The following is a 27829-nucleotide window of genomic DNA, read 5'->3' as shown; positions in this document are numbered from 1 at the left end:
TTTACCAATGTTGCCCAATAAGATGAAAAGAGTTCTTATTTTCATGGAGGCTTAGTATTCTAGTTGGTATATAACAAAAAAATAAATATTAATATTTAACATTGATAAATTTTAAATAAATATGTAATGAATATATGATTTCTTTGACTCTTTTAAGATTTATTTAATATTCTAATATTCTGATGCAGAAAATCTATCTTAAGTCACCTTTTAAGACAAGAAAAGATGTTTTTTCAATTCAGTGACTGCTTCCTAAAACAAATAATTTTGTTAAAATAAATTTTTAAAAGGATTTCTTTCATTTGATTTCCATGAAGCTGACTTTAAACAAAGATTTCTAAATTGTAAAACAGGTCATAACTCTCTGGACCACTATTGACACTTTATAAACATTATCTTTCCATTTCTCTGTGTGGTTTATAGGTTGACAACGACCAATCATTCACTGACACCTCAAAGTGATTTGGATTCCAGTAGCTCTGAAGAATTCTATCAAGCTGTTCATCATGCTGAGCAATCATTTAGGAAGATGGAAAATTATTTAAAGCAACAGCAGCTCTGTGATGTCATCCTGATTGTTGGGAATCGAAAGATACCTGCTCATAGGTATGGGAGTGTAAATATTGGAATTGTGTATTCATAAGAGTCATAAACTGGTGGTCAGGCTGCAGAATTTGGAACATTATAATAGTAAGGAACTAGAATATCTTAGAGAACTTGAGTTTTTGTACTGTTACTTTACATTGAGGGGAACTTACAACATATTTGAATTATTTAACTTCTAATAAATAAAAGGAATCTAAATATTCTTATAACACATCGAATACCTGTATATATTAGATGCTTTAGTGAGTAGCTTTGAGTTCCAGTAATTCAGTGATGTTGAATTAAAAAATAAATAAAGCACTTTCACTTGGGGTGATTTAGTCAAGAGCCAATTGAGATTTGAATTCTCTACTTCATGCTCTAGTGTCTTCCATATACTATATGTTGCATGTGTCTGATTCTGTGCCTACCTGCAGAATATCTTATGAATCTGTCTGTCCCTCTGTCTTTGTCTGCCCTGTGTGTGTCTATCTCAGGACTGTGTCTGCCCCTCCCAGTGGGCTTTACTTTGACTATATTGAAGAGCATAGAAAGCATCATATAGAGAAGAAAGGGGATACTTTATAGAAATCTTCACAGAGTTTTATAAGGGATTGAGTAACTGGTTCCAGTTTATCCCAACTGAACCAGAAAAAAAAAAAAATCACTTTTATCAACCAGTATTCTTAAATGTTGCATCAATTTTTATGATAGATTTTAGAAAGTTGCTTTCAAAATCTGTATTTGCTTTTGTCAGCAAATGATACAGATGCATTAATTGGGTCAGGGGCATGGAAGAATACGTAATGTAAGAGTATAGCTATGTTGTAAAATCCAACTACATGGGAATCTAAGGCAAGTAACATTGGTTCTTCTATTACTTCCTTAAAGGCACATAAAACAAACAGTGGGATTACACAGGATGATATTTGCTTAAATCAAAAGTTATTCTAATATATATTATCAACTATAGATGTGAAGTTCAGCAAAATGTCCATTCTGTTAGAATTTAGTAAATATTTTCATAATATTGTTTCATCATAAATAACTAATGACAATATTAGAATTTTTCATCTGACTTATAATGATGTTAGGGAAACTATAATTTAGCAAGTGTGTCTCATATTTGAAATTAAATATCTTATTTTACCACATTAAAAATTCTGGGTATTATGGAAATTAATCATTGGTTTAAATTATAAAATTGATACATTTCAAATTTACAATTGTGAATCATCAAGTTATGACACAACATGGCTCTTATAGTCAAATATATATTTAAAAGAATAAATATTTCCATACACTGTTTGCATAATTGAGACAAATAATTCCATTCCATGTATTAGACATGGAATTTTATAGTTCAGGGTTGATAGATAGTAAGTTTACATTTAAAAATACAATGATTTGATAAACATATGGTAGTACAGCTTTATACTTCTTTTTATTTTTATATGAGAAAATTATTTCAATTTCAGTAGGGATTTGATTCCATACCTGAATTCAAGAAATCTGAATTTTTTATATTTGTGGTTTCAAGCAACTACATGTATAAAAAGCCTACAAAAATTACATTAATTGATCATATACAGTATTTTCTCATCATTAATTTTCAAATGTTACACTATAATAATTTGTATATTATTACATTGAATTGAAATTATAGGCTTTTTTCTTTTCTTTTCTTTTCTTTTCTTATCTTTTTCTTTTCTTTTTTTTTTTTTTTGGCGGAGTTGAGGACAGAACCCAGGGCCTTGTCCTTGCTAGGCAAGCGCTCTATCACTGAGCTAAAGTAAACAGGAAATATAATTATAATACACATGTTTTAAAAGTAAATAATACAGTTGATGTTAGTATCAATGAGGTAACTGAATCTAATTCCATGGATATAGCAAGAGAAAAAAATTAATTTTAGATTTCCTTGATAATTTCATATATTGTTGAATTCATAGAAAGGACAAATTGCCCAAATGTTTAAATCTCTTCAATAGTATTCCTATACATTAAAAAATTAATCAGTATTACATATATGATATATATGTAAATCATATATATATATATATAACAAGCAGACACATTCATAGTTGGTTAACTGTATGCATATATCTAAGATATTGACTGTAAAAAATGAGTCCAAAAAAGCTAACACAATTTCTAGAGTGACATCAATACAAATTGTTCACATGGACCAAAGATAAATACCTGGACATGCATGCCAAAGACGATTTAACATCTGTGTAATATGAAGCCCAATCTTAGTCACTGAGAGTGTCAGTAACTTACCATATACAATTATTTTTTAAATATTACTATGAAATTGAAATGACATTTACAAGATATTAATTAACCAACACTTGCCATTATTGATAGAAATATATCATGTAATATGTATGACAAGTACAAATTATCTGTAACCTACCATTAAATAGAATCTACCTTAAATTCCAGTTATGTTCTTAGTAGCTAATTTTATTCTTATTTAATGTGACTAAATTTACTTCATTCTAAACATAGATTCATATAATAGTTTTTGTTTATTTGTTTAAAAACAAAGGGCCATATTGATTTCCAAAGTGGCTGTACAAGCTTGCATTCCCACCAGCAGTGGAGGAGAGTTCCCCTTGCTCCACATCCTCTCCAGCATGAGCTGTCTTCTGTGTTTTTGATCTTAGCCATTCTGACAGGTGTAAGGTGGTATCTCAGAGTCATTTTGATTTGCATTTCCTGGATAATTAGGGATGTTGAGCAATTCCATAAATGTCTTTCATCCATTTGAGCTTCCTCTGTTGAGAATTCTCTCTTTAGTTCTATAGCCTGTTTCTTAATTGGACTGTTGGGCATTTTGATGTCTGATTTCTTGAGTTCTTTATATATTCTAGATATCAGCCCTCTGTCAGATTTGGGGTTGGTGAAGATCTTTTCCCATTCTGTAGGCTGTTGCTTTGTCTTGTTGACCCTGTTCTTTGCTCTAAAAAAGCTTCTCAGTTTCAACAAGTCCCATTGATTGATTGTTTCTCTCAGTGTCTGTGCCTCTGATGTTATATTTAGAAAGTGTTCTCTGGTGCCAATGTGTTCAAGACGATTACCTACTTTCTCTTCTATCAGAGTACCTGGATGTATGTTGAGGTCTTTGATCCACTTGGACTTAAGTTTTGTGCATGGTGACAGACATGGATCTATTTGAAGCCTTCTACACATTGACATCCAGTTATGACAGCACCATTTGTTGAAGATGATTTCTTTTTTCCATTGTAAATTTCTAGATTCTTTGTCAAAAATTATATGTTCATAGGTGTGCAGGTTAATGTCAGGGTCTTCAATTAGATTTCATTGGTCAACATGTCAGTTTTTATGCCAGTACCAAGCTGTTTTTATTACATTAGCTGTTTTTATTACATTAGCTCTATAGTAGAGCTTGAGGTCGGGGATTGTTATGCCTCCAGAGGTTGTTTTATTGTACAGGATTCTTTTGGCCATTCTGGGTTTTTTGTTTTTCCATATGAAGTTGAGTATTATTCGTTCCAGGTCTGTGAAGAATTCTGTTGGTAATTTGATGGGGATTGCACTGAATCTGTAGATTGCTTTTGGTAAGATCGCCATTTTTACTATGTTAATCCTGCCTATCCATGAGCATGGGAGATCTTTCCATTTTCTGACATCTTATTTAATTTCTTTTTTCAGGGAATTAAAGTTCTTGACATATAGTTCCTTCCCATGCTTAATTAGAGTAACCCCAAGGTATTTTGTATCATTTGTGGCTAGTGTAAAAGGTGATGTATCTCTGATTTCCTTCTCAGCCTGTTTGTCTATTGTATATAGGAGGGCTACTGATTTTCTTTTTGAGTTGATCTTGTATCCTGCTATGTTGCTGAAGGTGTTTATAAGCTGTATCAGCTCCTTGGTTGAATTTTTGGGTCACTCATGTATACTATCATGTCATCTGCAAATAGGGAAAGCTTGGAAAATTGGGAATGCATCTCCCCAAAGACCCAGCTGTAGCACTCTTGGGCATACACCCAAGGAATGCTCAACCATACCACAAGGACGTTTGCTTAGCTCTGTTCATAGCAGCATATCAGCATTGTTTGTAATAGCCAAAACCTGGAAACAACTTAGATGCCCTTCAACTAAAGAATGGATAAAGAAAATATGGTACATATACACAATGGAGTACTACTCAGCAGAGAAAAACAATGACATCATGAGGTTTGCAGGCAAATGGATGGATCTAGAAAAAAATCATCCTGAGTGAGGTAACCAGACTCAGAAGGACAAACGTGGCATGTACTCACTCATAGTAGGATACTAGATGTAAAAAAAAAAAAAAAAAATGACTAGACTGCTACACAACTCCAGGGAGGCTACATAGGAAACGGGACCCTAGGAAAGACACAGGGATCGTCCAATGACAGAGAAATGGATGAGATCTACATGAACAACCTGGACGACAGTGGGAGTAATGAAGGGCAATATTTGAGGGAAAAAAAGCTTAGGGGAGCAGGAGATCCCAGCTGGATCACGAACAGAAAGGGAGAATGGGGAATAAGAGACCATGATAAATGATGACCACATGAGAACAGGAATAGGCAGAGTGCTGGAGAGGTCCCCAGAAATCCACAATGATACATCTTCTGTAGACTGCTGGCAGTGGTCAAGAGAAAGCCTGATGTGACCTAGTCTGGTGATCAGATGGCCAAACACCCTAAGGGTCATGCTGGAACTGTCATCCAATAACTGAAGGAAGTGGATGCAGAGATCCTCAGCCAGGCCCCAGGTGGAGCTCCAGGAGTCCAATTGTGGAGAAAGAGGAGGGATTATAAGAGCATGAATTGTTGACACCAAGATTGGAGAGGCACAGGGACAAATAGCCAAACGAATGGAAGCACATGAATTATGATCCAAAGGCTGTGGAGCCCCCAGCTGGATTAGGCCCTCTGGATAAGTGAGACAATTGAATAGCTTGAACTGTTTGGGAGGCATCCAGGCTGTGGGACCCAGACCTATCTTTAGTGCATGAGCTGGCTTACACAGGGACACTTTGCTCAGCCTGGAAGGAGGGGACTGGACCTGCCTGTACTGAATCCACCAGGTTGAATTGAATCCCCAGGGGAATCTTGGCCCTGGAGGAGATGGGAATGGAGGGGAGGTGCTGGGGGGAAGGTGGAGTTGGGGGCAGGAGCAGGGAGGACAGGGAAACCCATGGCTGATGTGTAAACTTAAAACACAAATATAATAATTTTTTTTTTAAAAAGTGCATCTCAAATAGTATATATGTAAGACAAATACTATGAGAGGTAGTTTTCATGGAGCAGATTTCCACATAAGTTCCACGTGGATTGCACTAAGTCCTGTGTCTGAAGTGTGTGGTGTCTATGGCAACAGGAATGTACCTTCAATTCTGGGAAGTAACCAAGAATAATGATCTTTATAGTGTATGATAGTTTCTAACTTTAGGGCCACAATTACTAAGCCATGTCTAGAATGTCATGTTTTGTCACATATATAATTTATTAATAGTCTCATAGTCTCATTTGCTTTAAGAGGAAAGTGCTAAAGGGCTAAATACCTTGGGGAAACATAAACAGCCAGAGAGAGAAGGTTGTATTTATAATATATATCTATATTTAAACTCACACACATATACATAACAACAATTTTAAAAAGGCAGTGAATTTTTGAGAAAGCAAGGAGGGTTTAAATGGGAGAACTTCGAGGAGTAAATGGGAAAGGGGGAAAAGGAATCAATATATTTTAATTTCAAAAATTATTTTAAAAATTCAGACTTTATTCATGGTTCGATAGTATTGAAAATCCTAAGATGATTATATGTTTTCACCAATAGTTCAGGGCAATCAGCTATTACAAGGGAAGTTATTTATAATTTTATGTTTATCATTTATTAATAATAGGATGGATGATTACATACAATAAACTTATAAAGCTTATTTGTACAGAATATGGTCCAAAGAACAAAAGGAAGGATAGGTTGTCATGTTTTTAAAACTATCTCTTATTGTTTTAAATAGCCATAGATGGAAGAAGTGAACATTTAAATGATGAATAAGGAGATAATATGTGACTAGTACAAGAAAATATAATTCTATGATCTGAAATCCTGAGTTTCCATATGTATCATGTTGTGTTTTCTACCTTATTAAATATTATTATTAAACAGATATATTTAGTAGCCAATTAGTGAATTTCAAGAATATCCTTATTACTTATATGCATATTTATAAACATTATATATCATTATGATTCCTTCCATTTTATAATGAAACAAAACCTGACTTACACTAAATATTTTACCTGCTTCCAGAGTAGAGAATCTGTCAGAATTTTAATCAAGTTATTCTCAATTCAAAAGCACACATATTTTAATTATTGGCACGTAATATTAACAATGATGCTTTTCTTCAAGAATATTAAAGTGGTGTGTTAGTCCTTGTCATTGGTCCCGTTACTTGTCTAGAAGTGAGGAGTGTGTGGAGGCTGACAGATAGGTGCTCAGAGATTGGGGCTTTCAATTTCAAGAGCTCCACATACTCCTCAGACATGGTAAAGAACTTCATTCATATCATCTGAAAGATCCCTAATGCCATAACAGTTAGAAACAAGCAAAGTTAAATGTAAGAAAATTGCAGGCAGACCACTGTGAATTTAGATTGAAGACAGTCAAATGCCAGTGGAATCATAGGCCTTTTTTTCTTTTTTTAAAACTGGAATTGCAGTAGAGCCATAGTACACATCATTAAAGCATTACTAAAGAGTGGTTTTGTAAGAGCTAATATTAAGGCAAAACCAGAAGTCCATAATACTGTACAGCAAAGGAAGAGTCAAGGAGTCAAAGAAAGAAGTCACTGACTCAAAGGTAAAGCTGAGATAAGAAAGTCTGCACTGCTCCATAACTTCCAAAAAAAAAAAAAATGCTTTAAAAAGTGGGATGTCAACAGTGTCAAACACTACAATAAATTGAAGTGGAACATAGGAATCTTTAATAGACTTGCAAAGAATTTACTGACCCCAGTAAGGATTTTTCCTTAGTGGTTACATTCTCTCTCAGATGGAATTTTTGCACCAGCTTGGCTTGCATTAACTGAAGCTAAATAAGCGCATATAAAGATGTTCATTTTTGCCAAATACTAAATCATAGACTCTAATTCAAATCTTTTGTGTCACTAAATCTAAATGCAGGAGTAAACTTTCTACACTTCCGTTACTGAGATGGAAGCATTTTCCTAAAGCTGATGGAGAAGATTTCATTTGATGATTTAAACTTGCACAACACAGGTTACAAAATATTTTGCTCTTCACAATGTGACCTGCCTGTAATACAAACTTTGTGTGTAAGAACAAGCTGGTTGGGTTTATGTTGAAATACTTATGCTTAGAGAGATGCATAATTTAGTGTTTATGGTGGTATAATATTTACCATTTTAATAAAAATAATCACTACTTACATATTTTTTAATTGGCTTAATGTAAATATTTGGATATTCCTGTGTTTTTCAAATAAAACTAATTATTATTATATTATTGAATTATTTTATATTTAAGCATGTAGCAGGGTTTTCTCAGACTGCTAGCTCCAAATCATGACATAGAGACTTAATTAGTTATGAATTCTTGACCTTAACTTATGCTAGTCTCAACAGCTTGTATAACTTAATTTAACCTGTTTCTCTTCATCTACATTTTGCCTTGAGGATTTTTACCTTTCTTTCATTCTTCTGTATGTCCTATTGTTTTTTTTTTTTTTTTTTTGCTTCACCAAAAACTAGTGAGGGACTGGTGATGCACACCTTTAATCTCTGCACATGAGAGGTAGAGCCAGGTGGATTTCAGTTAGTGTGAGTCCAGCCTGAGGTACAAAGCAAGTTCTAGGACAACCAAAGCTGTTACACAGAGAAACCCTGTCTTAAACATCCTCCCTCCACTCGCCCCAAAAAGAAAAAAAATATCACAAACCACACAAACAAAAAAAAAAAAGGGAAATATGGAAACCTCATAAACGAAAGCAATAACAAAAAGTGATCATATCTCCTGTTAGTTTCTACGTGGGGCAAAGAGTGATGTAATATATGTTATACAATAAGAACTTACCACATATGGAAGAAGTAGGAGAACATATTCCATAATGGAGAGTAACTCCATCCGGTGAACAGGGACCTAGAGAAGACTTGGGTGCTTAAATAATCAAAAGGTTATAAAAGTTACAACAGAATTAACTAAACTTTTTGTTACATTGCTGTATGAAAAAAAAGAGCAAATGAGTTATTTTCAACAAATGTGAAACACCTAAAATAAACCAGAGGGAAAATGAAATGTTGAATATGAAACAAATTACAACTTAAACTATGAGACATTGGGAATTGTTAAGACATTTACTAACTTTGTTAGACACAGAGGGAAGTGAACTCTATGAAAAGATGAGAAAACATATGCCATCAAATTTTAATCTTTGGTTATAAGAGGTAAACCTCACTACTGCATACATCAAGAAAAATATCTATGGGTTAAAAAATGTGTGTTTTTATCACTGTAAAAACCTATTAAAATTCTAATTATAAATTAAAATAAGTATAAATAAATGGCATGTTACATAAGAAAAACAATACGTTTGAAATCTTTTTTTCTATTAAAACTAATTAAGCCTAGATGATAAAATTATACATACCTTCTCTTTACAAATGAATGAAATAAATTGAGAATCCTTCATTTAAGTAAAAATATTTTATGAGTTCTTGCAGATGAAACTAGAAAAAAATTCTGATAAATGAAAGCTAGGATAACAGTTTATCCTCAGTGCTACACAATAAGAAGTTGGTCTGTAGAGATGGCTCAGTAGTTAGAAGCACTGGCTGCTCTTCCAGGGGTCCTGAGTTCAATTCCCAGCAACCACATGGTGGCTCACATCCATCTGTAAAGAGATCTGGCACCCTCTTCTGGTGTGCACAAGGACAGGTCACTTATATTCATTAGAAAAGAAGAAATCTACAGAAAATGTTTTCTTCTACTGACAGGGAATTGATCCTCCTTCAAAATCAAAACGCAAACACTAGAAAATCAGAGGAAATTTATAGATTGTACTACCAAATAGACATCAAATTTTTAAATTCTTAATGAAACAGGAAGGAACAAACAAAGTTATTCTGCTGAAATTTCATATAATATACATTAAATAGTGCAAATGTGTCAGTGAGAGAATAATGCTGGTGAATGAAGGAAATCCTGACCTCTTATACTGGCTGGGGGTAATTTGTAATATAATATTCAAGGGGTCATTGGGTACAATTCATATTGTATTTTCACAAGTTTATATTTTCATTATTTAGCTAACTTTTTTTCATTTTTTTAATTTAAGTGTCTTTTTGGTTTGCCTCCATGTATATATATGTACCATACGCTTGCTTGGTGTCTAAGACAGTCAGAAGAAGGGATAAATACCTTGGAACTCAAGTTACAGACAGTTGTTAGCTGCCACATGGGTGCTGATGATCAAACACAGGTCCTCTGGAAGAACAGTGGCAGGTGCTCTTAAACACTGAGCTATCTCTTAAGCCCCTATTTAGTTCATTCTAAATGCAGTACTGATAACCATTAACATACTGTTAAATGCAATACTGATAAACATTAACATACTGTTACATGCAGTACTGATAAACATTAACATACTGTTACATGCAATACTGATAAACATTAACATACTGTTACATGCAATACTGATAAACATTAACATACTGTTACATGCAGTACTGATAAACAGTTAAACACACACACTGACGTGCCACCATATTCACTCTCTTTTTCCTCCCCCACGGTCACTTACTCTGTGCTTACTTTGATCATATTTCTCCCCTTCTTTCATGAATGCTTTTATAAATATAATTTTGCCCCACTGAGGTCAGTGAAGGTTGCATATAGGAGCATGGCTAAAGAAACTGGAGCATGGGAGTTCATCAATAGCAACACAGTTGATGAAATGATAATGATATCCTTTCTCTAGAAACAATAACTGCTAATAGCTCCTCGTGGCCTCACATGCCCCACCGTCACATGTCAATGTCAGAATGATGAAGGACACATGCTGTTTTCTTTCTTTTTTTCTACAAGCTTAGTGCAGGGACCTGTAGCTTCTGTGTGTTCACAATTGCAGCAGCAACGCCATATATAGAAGAAAACATTTCATAAATCCATTCCCCTCAATAGGCTCTTGTATTCTTTCGTTTCCCTCTTCTAAAATAACACAATATCCTCAGAAGGGGCAATAGAGACCTTAGGCTTGAACACTCAGTAGTCACTTATTTTCAACAGGTTGAGTCTCTTCATGACCAACTGCGGAGGGTAAAAAGATGCATGTCTGCCCACTGCTAAAGAGCAGAATTAGTCTCCAGATAAATCCAGGAATGTCGAAAGGAATGTTAAACAATCATAGACTCCCCTTTAAAGTCTGTGACATGGCTGACTACACGACTTTAAAAAAGTTTAAAGTACAGTAACAAGTATTATATCCCTTTTGTAGGACATATCTCAACTCCATAAAATCAATTATAATATGTGCAGAGTTATTTCACCAGGATATATATGAATATACATACATACATATGTACATATATTATATACACACACTATATATATATATATACACATACATATGTATATATATGTATATATATATATATATATAATTACACACACACACACACACACACACACACACACACACACACACACTGCCCAGCAGGTCAGTATTGTAGTGGGCCACATCCCAGCAGTTTAAAACAAGTGATTTTATGTTAGCTAGCAACAAAAAGTTAGCTTTTCTGCTCCAGACTCGGGTCTTTGTGTCCTGTATCAGAGATTAATGTGTTTGGTTTGTTTTGTTTTGTTTTTTTTCTTGCATCAGGGTCATAATGTCTAATTTTGACGGGAAAACAATGAGAATGGCAGCAACCAGTGTTGATTCCTCTGGAACTCCCTGGCCAAGTAACTCGTAGGGAGGGATCACAAACTCGCCAATGGTTATGAAAACGCTTGACTTCTGGGAGTAACCCTATCTACCCATGAAGAGCACACATGTTGCTGGCTACTTTTTCTTTTTGCTGTTTTGGGGGGCCCGCCACCCAGCTCCCAAATAAATCACACAAGGAGGCTTATTCTTAATTATGAATGCCAGGACTTAGCTTGTTTTGTTTTGTTTTTGCCAGCTTTCCTTAACTTTAAATTAGTCCTGTCCATCTATCTTCCAACCCTGCCTCTCCTTTCTCCTGCCTTGCTATTGGCAGTTCTGTTCTTTATCAGACCATCAGGTGTTTTACACAAGCACAGTGACACAGCTTCACAGAGTTAAACAAATGCAACATAAACAAAAGTAACACACCTTAAAGTAATATTCGACAACACATGTCTGTTTAAACACATTTATGTATTATTATTGTTACTACAAACTTTAATTATAAATTTAGTACTTGCGTGTCTTTTTCATATGTCTTTAGCTTTGATTAGCCCTCTCATATTTCCTACATTCTGCGACAGCATCCCTATTTAAACCTTCCCATGCTGGCGTTTCCCCGGCACTTACCACTTTCGTTTTAGTATCCCCCCGCCCATCTTCAAGTCTTTTGCCTCTCTTGGTTCATGGCTATCTTCTTGCTTCCTGACACATTTCCCTACAATTTGAACATATCTAATACTTGGGAACCAAAATGCACCTCTAAGACCCAACATATGGCACTCGTCTTTCTGTGCCCTGGTTGCTTGGCTCAGTACAACATTTTCTAGCTCCATTTTCCTCCGGTTTATGATTCCATTTTTCTTAACAGTTGGAAAAATTCCATTTCATATTTTGTATGAGTCACTAAAGAAAGGAGTATCAGAGTCAAAAAAATTATGATTCCTAAGTATTTCAGGTAAAACGGTACTGGCATTTTTAATTAATGAATTATAATAGAAGTAAAGAGATAAAAGTACACAATGCCAACAAATCTGTAAACACACACACACACACACACACACACACACACACACACACACACACACACAACACACCCATTGGAAATGTTAAGGATATATAAGGAGAGCTTATTCTTTGCTAATAGGAATGAAAATTTGTGAATATACCACAGAAATCAGGAGTTAGGTTTCACAATTTTTAAAAATGATACTAATTCATGACTCATCCACAGATTTGTTTTATGTATACCCAAAGGATTCTGGCAATGTGCTGTACCACAAACACCCTTGCGAATATATGTTTACAGTGACTAGGAAATGTAACTATGATGGACTCAACAGCTGATATTGATTCTTTGCTCCGTGTTGTGTCTGGTGAACTCATTGCTCTGTGCTTTATGTCCACTGCCTAAAACAGACCCTGTCACTCTTTCAGGCTTGTTCTGAGTTCTGTCTCTGACTATTTTGCTGCCATGTTTACAAGTGATGTTTGTGAAGCCAAGCAAGAGGAGATCAAGATGGAAGGCATAGACCCAAATGCACTCTGGGATCTTGTTCAATTTGCATATACAGGTACAGTAAAATAACTATACTTCATATGCCAATATTTTGATGTTGACTTTAAGTCTTCTGAATCTAAAAAACTGCTGAAATTTTATCATTAAACTTTTATATGTAGACTGTATAATAGGGGAAAAATCAGTCTTTCTACTTACTGAAATCACAAATGTATAAAGGTGTTTATTTTTTTAATTTTCCACACCATATTTGCACAGAATTAAATGCATGATTAAAATCAGTATTTGATAGAATGAAGTTTAGAAATAAATAGTCGAATTAATCATTAAATATAAATATATTTTCTCCATAATTGGTCAGAACATTAAAATTATAAAAAGATTTTCTTCTTTTCAGCAGTATGGGTTAACATAATTTATATTTTTCATGTTGTATTAATTTAATGTTAAAATTTTATATGACCTTTCATATTGCCATAGCAGCTTAGCAGAAAGGGCCAATAATTATATAGGTTTGGGAGAATAAATAGCTTTGGAAATTTGAAAACTTTTCCTAATTTACAATATTTATATATTTTGTTGGACATTTAGGTTATTTGAAAATAAACATTTATGAATTTCCTTTTTTTAAAATATTGTTCAATGTGCAAGTCTGAGCTGTACTGAAGGGAATAATTTAATATATAAGTCAGTTCTCTCCTTACCAGAAGATCACAATTTAAGTAAATAGATGAGCTAAAAGAAAAAAAAGTGATATAATGTCTCAAAGGATATATAAAAAGAAATGATAAAATGCATGAACCTTGATAATAGAATTTGAAATCAGATCCAGCTATATGATATGAAATCAGATATTTTTGTTTTCAATCAATAATTTTAAAATATTGTTAAAAAACACAGAAGAATGGATATGAGAAGGAGATTTAAAAAGATGATGGAAGTTTAATATTGAAGGTAAGAAAATACAAGAAGGTAGGAGTGAGAGTAAGCAGAATACATTAAATAAATGTATGAAAATTTCAAAAAAGGAATTTTTTGTGTGAATTGATTATTGTTTTTTAAAGTTGCATTCTTATTTTCTAGAATGTGGAAGAGGTCATGAATCTAATCTTTTAGGGATCCTTCCAGGAACAGAAAAGCAAGTGCTCATATCCAGTTTTCATTCTCTGGCACACTTACCTTTGCCTAGAGCAAAACTAGGTCAAAAGACACTCACTATCCCATTACACAAGGTTAGACAATGTTTCAAAGCTTCCTGCTGAGAGTAATGACCCAGATATGACTCTGTTTTTAGAAGAAAAGAACACTATAATGCTTCCTCACTGCAGTACTGACACTGTGGCCTGTCCTCCTGAACACATTAGTACTATTGAATATGTTCCTAAACATATTTGTGTAACGGTATAGTTATACTCCCAATTGTATTTTTACATAAATTTTCTAGGTGAGCAGTGAATTTACACAGTAATATGTCAGAAATTGTAGAAATCATCTAAAATATGTACTTGGCTTTGTCACATGCAATATATAATATATAACAATAAAAGTAAGGTGTTCATCTCTACAAATAGTTTTCCTATATGTGTCTAATTAGCAAGCAATCTTCAAATCCAGAAGGATATTTGAAAATATATTAAAAAATGCATTCTCCAAATGAATTTGTAAGTTAGAAAGCAAAACATTATTCATTTGAGAATCTTTTATTTAACCTTTTCCTCTCTCTCTTCCTGTTCAAAGGGGTCTTGAACTTGGTTCATTTTCCTTGCCAGTTAAAGAATTAAAAGGCAGACAAAATGTGGAGAATGATAGGTATCAGTAGAAAAACCATGAATAGGAACAGGCAGAATTGGCTATTGAAGAAAGGCTTTTATTTGGGATGAGAAACATACAGCACAAACCAGAGATCAAGACCCACCACAGAGCAGAAGGAGGACTCCTGAAGTCAAAGCCTGGCTTCTTTTTCAGAGATAGGGGTGGGGTCTTTAATGCCTCTGAGGAGTCTTCCTCATATAATTTAAACTTAGTCAGTTTGGAGAATAAAAGGATGGCTGACTAGCCCACAATTGTTGGGTAAATATGTCATAATCAGATCTTGAACATGCTGAGCTTGTCTATCAGCAAAGGCCTTAGTGATGAACAACCTCAGACTTTATTTTCAGCTCTCAGGCTTTTGTCTCTTGTCCAGAATATGAAGAAGAAACCAGCCATATTGGTAGTTCACACTCTTTGTTTTCTAGCCATGGCCCTCTCCCTATGTGCCCCAGTCCTCCAGAGTTTCCCTTTTGCTGTGCCATCTCCACAGTTGAGAATATTTTCTTCATATTTCATGTTGACCAGTCTTTGGAGAAACAAGAGGATCATGTAGATTAAATCTTCATAGCTACTAGCTATGGAAATAACATATTCAGTACAGATGAATCAGGGTGTATTAAAGTGAGATAAACCAATGCAATTTTCTATGGAGTCCCGAAAGTCTACAAACAAGCATCGATCACATAACTAATTAATTAAACTAACGTTGAACTATAAAAAAATTAATGCATTAAAAGGGTCTATAATGAATAATTGAATATGTAGTCTTCAGTGATTGTAGTTTGATAATGTCTCTAGCACAAATAAAATGAGTTAATTTATGGAAAGGGAGATAAAAATAAAAATCTTAATAGTTTACAATATTATTCTAAATGAAGTTTGTTATCACTTTTGTGTTTGTAAAACTGAAAATTTGTTGTAAGATGATAATTAAAATATGAAAATAAAAATTGCTTTTCTTGTTACTAGAATGTACCATACACTCCTCATCTCATAGGCCCTAGCATCTTAGAGATAGTTACAGACAATTTATGTTCATTATAACAACAATGTTATTTATGAAGTTAATAACACTATTGATAGACAGATGAGGAAATTCAAAGTATATTCTTAAAATTGTTCCATTTATTTTTACTTTCAGTTTATTTCTAGAAATTCTGATTGTTATGTTGACAATTTTTAGTTAGTAATGATATATGCAAGCAAAAATAAGCATCTTTTCCCCCTTTTCCTTCCCTTATCCCTTTATTACATTTTTTATTGAAAATGGATTTTTTCATACACTTTATTCTGATTATGCTTTCCCCTCACCAAACTTCCAAGGTCATCTCCATTTCACCATCCAATCCAAAAAGCACCCTCATCTTCATTCATTAAAATAAAAAGTGGCATGCATAAATAATGAAATAATAACAATAACATATAATAAAGAGCAAACATGCCAGAATACAAATAAGCAGAAAAAAGAGCCAGAGGAAAAGTACAAGAAAACAGAAAACTGAAAATAATATTTAAAAATATAATAAAATAATATAAAAATATTAAAAAATAGAATCACTGAGGTATTCATATGCAGAAATAGAAAACTGATACAAATAAGCAAATGATTTATAAAGAAATAAAAAAACCCAAAGTATTGTGAGACAAAAAGCCTCCAAAATGCATTTGAGTTTGTTGATTTTGCTTCAGCCCTCTGCTAGTGGATGTTGGGCTCCCCAAAACTATGGTTTGTATACCTAGTGAAACTCCATTGGAGAATGTGGATTTTTCCCTTGAATCTGGTTTTCAACTACAGATAGGTTCTAGGTTAGAGATTGGGGTTTCTGCCCACTTTTCCTGAGCACTGGGATCCCGTCTGGTTTAGACCTGTGCAGGTCCTGTGCTTGAAACTGTCTCTGTGTTGGTGTGTGTCAGTCCTGTTGTATCTAAAAGATCTTGTTTCTTTGGTGTCCTCTATCCCTTCTGCTCTCACAATCTTTCTTGCTCTGATGCAAAGTTTCCTGATCCCCAAAGCAAGGTATTTGATGCAGGCATTTCATTTAGGACTGAGTGTTGCAAAGTCTCTCACTCTGCACATTGTCCAGTTAGGGTTTCTGTATCAACTCTCATCTATTGTGGGAGGAAGCGTCTCCGATGAGCATTTAGTAAAGCACTGATCTTTGAGAATAGTAAAATGTTTCTGGGAGTCATTTTATTGTTACGTTTATTTAGCAGAACAACAGTATTTGATTTTTCCCTAGTTCAACAGACTTTCTAGTACCAGGGTCTGTCTAGGAAATCTGTCTCAGGGGTGGGTGGTATCTCATACAGTGGGCCTGAAATCTAATTGGATAGTGGATGGTAACGTCTACAACTTTTGTGACACTAATGCACCAATGTTATCTTGCAGGCAGAACACTATCATAAATCAATTTTGTTATGTAGTTGTGTTAATGTTTACCTTTCTCTGTTGGTAGCATAAAGAATGACTTCAGTTGCTATGATCACTAGTCAATAGGTGTGATGACTTTAGGTGGGCACTAGCTCACCTTCTCAATTTTCAGTATACTATGTAGGTTTTGTTTATGAATAGACACCAATAGTGTGGCAATTGTCTGGATTGCTTGGTGGTTACCACAGGGCCCTTTTTTGCTAACAATCAATTAGACAGGAACTCTCTGAATTACTGTATAACTATTGACAGTCTTAGGAGCACAGGATCAAATGGACTTAAAACCTTGGTAAACATTTTACTCTACAGGAGCCTGCCTTTTTAGCTTTATTCACTCATATGCATGAACTTGGATAGAATATGTTTTATGGGCAGTAAAGTCCTTGATTATGTATAATGGTGCCAAAGCTGCTCTGAAATATCCCATAAGATATCTACAGAACAATGGAGTCAAGGAGGAAAAGAATAATTGTACTATAAAGATAACATTGCTTCACTTTTAAATCACTTCAAAACTAGTTAGAGATGATTGGAAGTTCAGATTTCATACTCTGAGCATTAGAAATTTTGCAGGTGAATACTTGATGATGCTAAAATTGTGTAAGGCTCAAATTACAAATGTATTTTAGGAATAATAATTTGTTATTTCAAAAGTGTGTTGATAAGCTCATCTTGCAATATATCTGAAATGTCTCCTTAATTAGTATATTGCAGCATTCTTACAGCATATGTGGAATGTCTCTAATGTTCTTAAAATGCAGCCTAGTAAGGTAAGGATATGTAATCTGGCAGAGATCAATAGTAAACCAATAAACCTGTTACTATAATATGAATGGCAGAGCTCAAAGTGAATACTTCGTTCTCTATCATACTGTACTTTTGCAAGGTAAGGTATGATGGGAGTTCATTAGAGTGATTTATGACTCCTTTGCTTTCAAAATATATAGGTCACTAAAATCGCCACCCTTATTGCTGTTTAGTGCCTTGTTCTAGGTACTGTTCATCATCCCCATGACTGTAAGCCACTAGAGTTTGTGGCTTATAGATAGCAGTGATGGTTGAGCAGTTTAAACATTTCCTGCAATCACACTTAAATGACCTTATTTTATTATATGCCTACTATCTTGCATCATTTATTAGGCTCTGAATAACAGTATGTTGAATTGCACATGGAATCTATGTTTAATCAAGTTTGAAATTTAACACCAAAATGATTATGCTTGGGTATAATCATATTTTTGATATATGAAGACTAGTTTTCTTTTTGGGAGAATGATATAAAATAAGACTACAATATTGGTTTTGCATACATATATAAACCAAGATACCAGTATTAAAATTTTAATCCCAAATGACAATTTAGATAAAAGAATATATCTGAAAAGGATGAATTTGGGATCACTACAATGAGAGGTTGCCTTCATGCACACTTCTGGAAATTTCCTATTGGTTTGTCTCTTACATAATCCCTGTACTCTTGAAAATAAACTGTGATGATTAAGGAAATAGAGTTTTAACAAATATGGGAGGTGGAAATGCAAGGTTACAGAGTCAGGTCCTGGAGTCGACTGATAAGGACAAAGTTCAAATACAGGAAGCTGTATGACTAATAGTGGTATTTTTTAAAAAGAAGGGTATTTTTAAAAAGAAGGGTAGGAAATTAAACTGCCTAACAGCAAACTTTAATCATACTGAAGAGTTAACATATTTGTAAGAGATGCTTGGGTGCCTCTGAGGTTAAAGTCTTGGTATATGCAAAGGGAATGTTAAGAATGCTTATGCTTACTGCCAACATTTCAGTGAAATAAATATCCATATAAAGGCACCGAGATATTTAATGTTCTTTTTAATATTAAAACATATGTATCAATATATTCAGCCTAGACTCCTCTCACTAAATTCCTGCCAGAATTCTTTATTATAATTAAAAGTAAATCAGTGCTTCCTTATTATGAATGGTGTAATTCAAATTGCATGAATTATGCAAGCACATTAGCAGAATATTAATTTTAAACTTAGAGATTTTACTAGGCACTAAACTGTATCCTCAATATTAGATACTGAGTTTTCAATGACTGATTTTGTGCCTTATCATTGTGCACTGTTTAAAAACAATTTTCACATATAGTATAAAAATAAAAGTAAACAATAAAATCTGATAGTAATGGTCTTGTTTATGTTGGCGTTTGTGTGTGTATATTTACTAAGCCACCACTAAATGTAAAAAAGTGAATCTTGGGGCGGCCGTGCAGTGTCCTGGATCTGCACCCTTGTCGGCTTTGCAGCAGAGCCTTGCTCGGGTCCCCCCATGTGACGGAGCCTGAGCGAGCAGCGGGTCTGTGCGGAGCTGGAGGCAGAAGGAACATGACATCGCGGAGATGGTTTCACCCCAACATCACTGGTGTGGAGGCAGAGAATCTCCTGCTGACCAGAGGAGTCGATGGCAGTTTTTTGGCAAGGCACAGTAAGAGACTTCACTCTGTCCGTTAGAAGAAATGGAGTCGTCACCCACATCAAGATTCAGAACACTGGGGACTACTATGACCTCTGTGGTGGGGAGAAGTTTGCCACCTTGGCTGAACTGGTCCAGTATTACATGGAGCATCACGGGCAGCTGAAAGAGAAGAATGGAGATATTATTGAGCTCAAGTACCCACTGAACTGCGCAGACCCGACCTCTGAAAGGTGGTTCCATGGTCACTTGTCTGGAAAGGAAGCAGAGAAACTGCTGACGGAGAAGGGGAAGCATGGCAGCTTTCTTGTCCCAGAGAGCCAGAATCACCCTGGGCACCTCGTTCTGTCCGTCCGCACCGGCGACAACAAGGAGAGCAACGACGGCAAGTCCAAAATGACCCATGTCATGATCCACTGTCAGGAACTGAAGTACGACATTGGTGGAGAGCGCTTTGTTTCTTTGACAGACCTGGTAGAGCATTACAAGAAAAACTCCATGGTGGAGACGCTCGGCACAGTCCTGCAGCTCAAGCAACCCCTCAACACAACACGTATTAATGCTGCTAAAATTGAAAGCTGGGTTCGAGAGCTAAGCAAGCTAGCTGAGACCACAGATAAAGTCAAACAAGGCTTTTGGGAAGAATTTGAGACGCTGCAGCAACAAGAATGCAAACTTCTCTACAGCCGAAAAGAAGGACAGAGACAAGAAAATAAAAACAAAAACAGATACAAAAACATCCTGCCCTTTGATCACACCAGGGTCGTCCTGCACAATGGGGATCCCAAGGAGCCTGTTTCTGATTACATCAATGCGACCATCATCATGTCTGAATTTGAAACCAAGTGCAACAATTCAAAGCCCCAAAAGAGTTACATTGCCACTCAGGGCTGCCTGCAGAACACCATGACTGATTTCTGGAGGGTGGTGTTCCAGGAGAACTCTCGAGTCATTGTCATGACCACAAAGGAGGTGGAGAGAGGGAAGAGCAAGTGTGTCAAGTACTGGCCTGGTGAGTATGCGCTCAAAGAATATGGGGTCATGCGTGTTAGGAAAGTCAAAGAAAGTGCCGCTCATGACTATACCTTAAGAGAACTCAAGCTCTCCAAGGTCGGACAAGGAAATACAGAGAGAACCATCTGGCAGTACCACTTTCGGACTTTTCCAGACCATGGCGTGCCCAGTGACCCTGGAGATGTGCTGGACTTCCTGGATGAGGTCCACCACAAGCAGGAGAGCATAGTGGATGCAGGCCCTGTCGTGGTTCACTGCAGTGCTGGAATCGGCTGGACAGGAACATTCATCGTGATTGATTATTGACATCATTAGAGAGACAGGTGTGGACCGTGACATCGATGTTCCTAAAACCATTCAGATGGTTCGGTCCCAAGGGCAGGGATGGTCCAGACAGAAAAGCACAGTACAGGTTCATCCTCATGGCCGTCAAACATTACATCGAGACGCTGCAGCGCAGGATTGAGGAGGAGAAGAAAAGCAAAAGGAAAGGACATGAATATACCAATATTAAGTATTCTCTGGTGGACCAGACAAGCGTGATCAGAGCCCCCTGCCACCATGCACCCCACACCACCCTGTGCAGAAATGAGGGAGGACAGCGCTGGGGTCTAGGAGAACGTGGGCCTCATGCAGCAGCAGAGCAGCTTCAGATGAGCCCCACTGGTGGCGGCAGGCAGATGCGAACTTTCACCCCTTCCCTAAAAATGTCAAGAATAGACGAGAACGTTTCTAGGACCCACGTGTTCAGAAGCTCGCCCGCCTGGGTTGTTGACTGACTGCTTTTTGAGAAGCGAAGTTTGGAACCATTTGAAGAGCACGAGTCTCGAGTCTAATCCGCACCTCCCTTCCTCGGATAAGGGGAAACCGCTCTGCCTTGTCCACAGTGCGGTTTTCATAGAATTGGTTTTGAATTGTGGAACAGCTAAATTGTGCTCTGCATTTTACACATTATGGGACTCAAATTCTAGTTATGGGCAGGATTTTGTTTCTTTTTATGATCTTAACTGATCTGATTTTTCCCTCCTCTCTCTTTGGGGAATCATGGGCCCCTTGTAAGAAGAAAGGATTTGGGGAAGCCAGCAGTCTGTAAACCACTACATCTTATACCGGCCAGGGGTTGCTTAGGGTCGCTCATCATCACAGAGACTCACGGTTTAGTTCCAGGGACCTGGAGGCCAGGCTGTAGGGTCGCACTGGTGAGGGCCTCTGGCTGTGCCACACCCAGTGGGAGAGCGTGAGGGCTGACCTGGATTTTACAGGAAATCGGTGATGACCGCATGAGTCCACCCTTAAGACCAACAGTTCCTTAGCGTCCCACCTGTCAGCACCACGGCATCGGGATTCTCTGCACTCCCTGCAGATGATGATATGTTGGGGCACATTCAACGCAGACTGACCCAGTAAAAGACAGTTCACTTTGGCAGGGAAATGGTCATTGAGCCAGTGATGAGAGTCGGGATAAAAAGTCGTGGCTGAAAGGCCATGGGAATTGGCGAATGAGAAGTCTTTCCTCTGAAGATGACCCCTTGGCTTCAGGTGTGGACAGAGAAGCTGTTCTGGGAAAAGTGACCATGTTGTCTTTGCACTGGAATCATCATCTTGTGTTAGTAAGACCCCTGAATGAGTGAGTGAGCAGCATTTGGTCCTTACTCGTTCCTAACTGACCCGCCCCGCCCCCTTTCTTCACTCCTGGCTGGGCTGGCATGACCCCCACTGTCCTATGGGGCTCACTTGGGATGTTGGAAGGCCGAGACACTGAGCTTCTGTCTCAATATGATTTCCAGGTTGCTTCTCTTGGGTGTCCGTGTAGCCTCACTAGCAGGGTGGCTGGGCCTTTCTGTGTCCCCCAGGGCTCAACGCCAGAAATGGCCAGGCCTTCTTCAGATTCCGGCCTGGAATGACCGTAACTTCTTCTGTGGCTGCCTGTGAGGGAGTCAGACTGAGCTTGTGGAGGTGCCATCTCTGGGGCCACCAGTCTGTCAGATGGCCCTGCTCATGCCATGGAAGCAAGCGGTTGTAGTCGGCTCTTAAGAGCCCAGGCTGCTTACAGCAGCGGCTGGTGTAAACGGTGGGTCAGATGAGAAATGTCCAGTGCGTGGTTTAGAAGCGTCTGAGCCAATTGTTCTGGCACCACACCCGTTTTGCACCATCCTCACCCGAAGACCTGGTGTGATAAGGTGGGTGTGTTTGGGGACCAATGGAAGCTCGTTCCTGAAGCGCCACATCTGGCCTTGGCTAAGCACGAAGAGCCGCAGTCCTGGCCAGCCTCCTGTCAGCTCCAGTCAGCCACTTGTGCTCTAACCAAGCAGCAGGGTTTGCTCATGTGCTGCCGTAAGTGCCTTCTCCAGAGACACCCCCTCTGCTGTGTGCTATCGTTGAGAGCGTGTTTCACGAAAGCATCCGGATTGACACTCACGACCAAACGTTGACACAGCCTCCACTCACATTCTTTTGGCTTCGGTTCCTGAAAGGAAGGCCTGGACCCTGACCTGCGATCGCTCCTTTCTGAGGCTTCCCATTCCCTGACAGCCCGAGGTAGTCGGGGAGCAGAGAGGCCACCATTTTCTAAGAGCACACGTGTTGATCCTTCCTTCTCCACTGGATTCCTTGTTTCAGAGCACAGCGTGGCCTGGCCCTGCTCCCTCATCAGGGGAACGTGGAAGGTGCAGTCTTCTCATGAGGTCAGTTCAGCATTCACAGCCAGGATCCCAAACTCTATTCTCTTTAGCACATTGTCACAATGAACCGTGTTGGGGACGGTGGTAATATGTAGACTCTGGACATTGGGGACAATGTCTCTCACCAGAACACAGAGATTGGCTGTCCAGCTGATCTACTGAGTTAACATCTCTGCCTGCAGCTCAAGATCCCTGAGCAGAAGACCCGTTTTTAGCCCACTGTGTTCAGTACAGCAAGTGGTTTCCTCCGGGTTCCCCTCCTAGAAGCCAGCCCATTGTCACACCCTAGGAAACAGATCCCTGTGAGTCCCCAGGCCTCCCGGATCTGTCAAGTGTGGTGGGCGGGTGCAGGGTCTCAGGAGAGGGCACTTTGTGTGTTGGAGGCAGGTGCAGTGTCTGGGAAGGTGTGGTGTTGGAGGTGTGGATTTGAAATAGTGGGAATGAAAGTTGCAGAGTTGGTTCATGAGCAAGTCAGAGGGCACAGGGCCAGAGTAGCCAGTGTGTGGACATGGTCTTCCCAGGCACAGAGTGAAGGCATGAGCAGACTGGACACATGGTCCCTCACTGCTGAGCCTTTTAAATTAGAAACACAGGGTTTTATATTTGGGGTAAAAATAGTCTAGCACATGGGATTGGGGTTTCTGGAAAGCCACACTTAAGAGTCTTACCTAGTAAGAGGGCTTGCCACTCTGATGGGCGCCCAAGTATGTCCTGGGTGGCCTCTGCCATTGCCGTCGGCGCCTTTCTTATGGCAAAACTGGAGTGAGACAATGTTGTCAGCTGTCATCAGCTGTGTTCTGACTCAGAAGTGGTCAGCATTATTTCTAGGGTGTTTCCTGGGGGTTCATGAGCATAAGCATTGTTTTCCTGTGCCAGGACTGAGGCAGGTGCACTCGTGGAGTTCTGTAGATTCGTGATCCCAGGCTTTGCCCCTGTCCGTTGTCGGGGACATTTTATAGCACACAGTCACCCTGGTTTCAGATGCCTTTCTTAGGCTCTGTGCTAGTCTGCCATTTTGTTGAGTCTTCTCCCCGCTTCATGGAAAGATAAGCTCCTGCGTAGAGTTCATTGCATCTACCATCCCTAGCTGCCTGCCTCTTTTTTGGGTGGGCAGGACACAGGTGAGAGCAGAGAGCAGTTATGTGGGTGCTGTGGAACTTGGCTGTGCATCCAACTGAGTTTTAACAAGTGTTCCTCATAAACCTCAATCATGGGGTTAATAATTTGCCTGTTTATTTATGACCTAATTGTGACTCTTTTATTAATAAAAGCTAATGGAAAAGGTCCCTCCCTGAGACTGATGACTAGACTCACATTTAACTTCCCCACAGCATATGAAGCATCAGGCAGAATATTAAAGAAATGTACTATTTTATTGATAAATCTGTCCTTTAAAAGGAACATGTTTTTGAGTGTCATCATTTTGGTGTTAATCATGTAAATGTTGGCTGTTCGCTGTTTACTACACTTTAGTGTCAGGAAATGCACTCAGCTGCCTTTCTGCCCACACATATGTAGTCTGCCATTTTGTAAGTGATATTAACAGAATAGTTCATGTAGGGAAAGCTCAGAGGTCATCACCTCCCCACCTGTGTCGTGAGTGTCAGCTGCTTTCTTAGCTGACATCATCAGTGCATACACTCCAGGTATGGTCAGAAGCAGTGTATTTGTGAGCTGACTGGAACTGAACAGTAGAATAAAACCATTTTCTTGTAAAAAAAAAAAAAAAAAAGTATTTTTTTCATGTACATTAACGGTTTTGCCTGCATGTGTGTCTGTATGAGGGTGTCAAATCCCATATTATTGGAGTTACAGACAGTTGTGACCTGCCCTATGGGTGCTGGGAATTGAACCCGGGTCTTCTCAAGGAGTACCCAGTGCTTTCTGTTACTGAGCTATATGTCCAGCTTGTAAAACTGAACCTTACAAGAATAATTTTGGAAAATACTGAAAAATATTCCTATTATGTAAACAGTATGGAGTTTCAATGTAACTGAACAATTTTTGCATTTAATGTATTGACGATAGGGCATAGCTATGTGATGTTTTATATTTGTAAATTTCAAAGATTACCACAATGCAACACATAAAGACTTACTGAACTTTTACTGAATTTTCAGCTGGTTCACATGGTTCACTTTTTCCAGCCAAGTTTGCTTCATTAAAGGATTTTGTCTGAATTCATTTTATTGTTGTTTTGTTTCTTGTACCTGTATTATATTTTTGGCTCTTCTCATGTTAGATAATATAGACAGAATCCCATGATATCCTATCAAGTGTCAAGAGTGATTATATATATACACACATTCTTGTTAGTATATTTATAAGAACATGTATTCTTACTAATATAAGCATATTCATTGCTTCCAATCATATATTTTGAATACGTTTGAGTCTATTTTACACTTATGAGTCCTATGTAACCTATAATGATATGTACAATTTTAAGAGTCCTCATCTATCAGAGATAGAGACTTTAATTGTATAAGATTATTTTAAATAGTGAGGGAAATAGTAAATTAAGCTTAATGTTTATGGTGCATATTTTTAATATCTATTGTTGGAGTTTTAAGTGTTTCTTAATGCCTTTCACAAAAATTAAAGACCTGATAAAATTTGTATCCAAATATGTAGAAGAAACTAAAACATTTTTAAAATTTTAAGAAAATATGTTTACCAGAATATGATAGACTTATGAGGCAGGAGGGTGAGAAGACCTTGGTAATAATAAGATGGGGATGGAGAGGTTGAGACAGCAGTAAACTACTGGGGCTGTACAGGAAATCACTGTTAAACACACAAAAGGAAGGAGAGAGGGTGATTTTGAGAGAGGGAGTTTGAGGGGAAGAGAGAGAGAGAGAGAGAGACAGGGCGAGATCTATTTTTATAAACTTCTTAGTGGCAACATTATGTATTCTTCTTGGGAAGGAAGTGTTAGTAGTAAAAAAAAAAACCTAACATTTTCATCTTAATCACATGATCACATTCAGATAAAGGATCCTAATTCCTCTCAACAAGGAGAACAGGTTATACTTAGCTATGCATTGCATAGACACTAAGCTATTTTGACCTCTGGTACCTTTAGGAATAATTAGTTAAAAGAAAGGGCTTTGTTGGTAATGTTCTCTAGTATATGCGTTATTCATAAAACCATCCTAAAGTTATTTAAGGGTAATAATCATGATGACACCAATTCCCCATAATCATATAATCATATATATCACAATTTAAGGACATTCTTCAGAACACTGTACCCATGTCCCTCAATCAGTGAGTAAATGTGAAAATCCCAGATGGTCTCAAAGACAATGGTTATCTAACGAGTCCTAGCTGGGTGGTGGTGGCGGCGTACGCCTGTGATCCCAGCACTCTGGAGGCAGAGGCAGGCAGATCTTTGTGAGTTTGAGGCCAGCCTGGTCTATTGAGCGAGATGCAGGAAAGGCTCAAAGCAACACAGAGAAACCCTGTCTCAAAAAAAACAAAACAACAACAAAAAAAAGAGTACTAAGAATCAAAACAATGTGGAGCTGTGGATAAAATCCCAGGACAGAAAAGGATATTTGTCAAATAAAACAGGGATTTGTAAATAATTATGGAGTTTATTCCTTAAGGCAGTGTGTATGCAGTACTAATGGTAGTATTCCTAATGAATGAAAAAGAAAACTGTTTTATAAGAAATTTGATAATTTTCTTAAAATTTTTTATAAATACTTAATCACTGCATCCTAAATTCTACTGGCAAAATTCATACAAGTCACTGAAAGTTTTACTTTTGAAGGGCAATTCAATTTCTTGAGGGGAAAAAAAGATGTTATTTCCCTTTATATGAAGAGATTAGGATATAGAGATACAGACAGATAGGGGTGGGATTTGAAGAGTTAGTAGTAGTAGAAAAAGGATGGCAGCAAGATGAACAGTACTTAATTTACATGTGTGTATGTGTGCTTGCATGCATGCATGCATGTGTGTGTGTGTGTGTGTGTACTAAACTGTTTCTAATAATGAGCATATGCATCACAGGTTCATGCACTTGTACATGTTTTTATTCCCTTCCATACTAGTTCAAATATTTTCATTCTGATATAGTGTAATTTTAAAATATTCCCTTAAAGAAAATCAGAGTTTATGACTACATTTCTGTTTAATTGTAATTGAAAAAAATATAAGAGATTATTTGCCTACGTTATGAGCAAAGAGCTATGTAGTCATCCTCCTTGATTTACAGTTGTATAACCACTGATACATCATTCCCATTTTTGGTGAGGCAATATGATGGAAAAGATTCTGGAAGGGAATTGGTGAAAATTTATTTCACTGATGTGAGAGGAATATACAGTAACAGGGGAGGTGGCTCAATTTTTCAGAGGACTTGCTGCTTTTTCAG

General features: G+C 37.3%; 1 protein-coding gene and 1 pseudogene across 1 annotated transcript in view; both read left to right on the top strand.

Moving 5' to 3' along the window:
- The window catches only part of Klhl1 (kelch like family member 1), a 351846-nt gene that overhangs the window by 130813 nt on the left and 193204 nt on the right, over positions 1 to 27829 (top strand). Inside the window, exons 2-3 of the mRNA XM_036199577.1 lie at positions 424 to 606; positions 12974 to 13110. Of these exons, the coding sequence (XP_036055470.1) occupies positions 424 to 606; positions 12974 to 13110 (320 nt within the window). The remainder of the gene's footprint in view (positions 1 to 423; positions 607 to 12973; positions 13111 to 27829) is intronic.
- On the top strand, positions 19663 to 21527 carry LOC118591357 (annotated as a pseudogene).

The sequence above is a fragment of the Onychomys torridus genome, chromosome 9 (genome assembly GCF_903995425.1).
Source record: "Onychomys torridus chromosome 9, mOncTor1.1, whole genome shotgun sequence".
NCBI classification, from domain to species: domain Eukaryota; kingdom Metazoa; phylum Chordata; class Mammalia; order Rodentia; family Cricetidae; genus Onychomys; species Onychomys torridus.
Note: the sequence above shows the minus strand (reverse complement) of the source record. Positions and strands in the feature narration are given on the sequence as shown.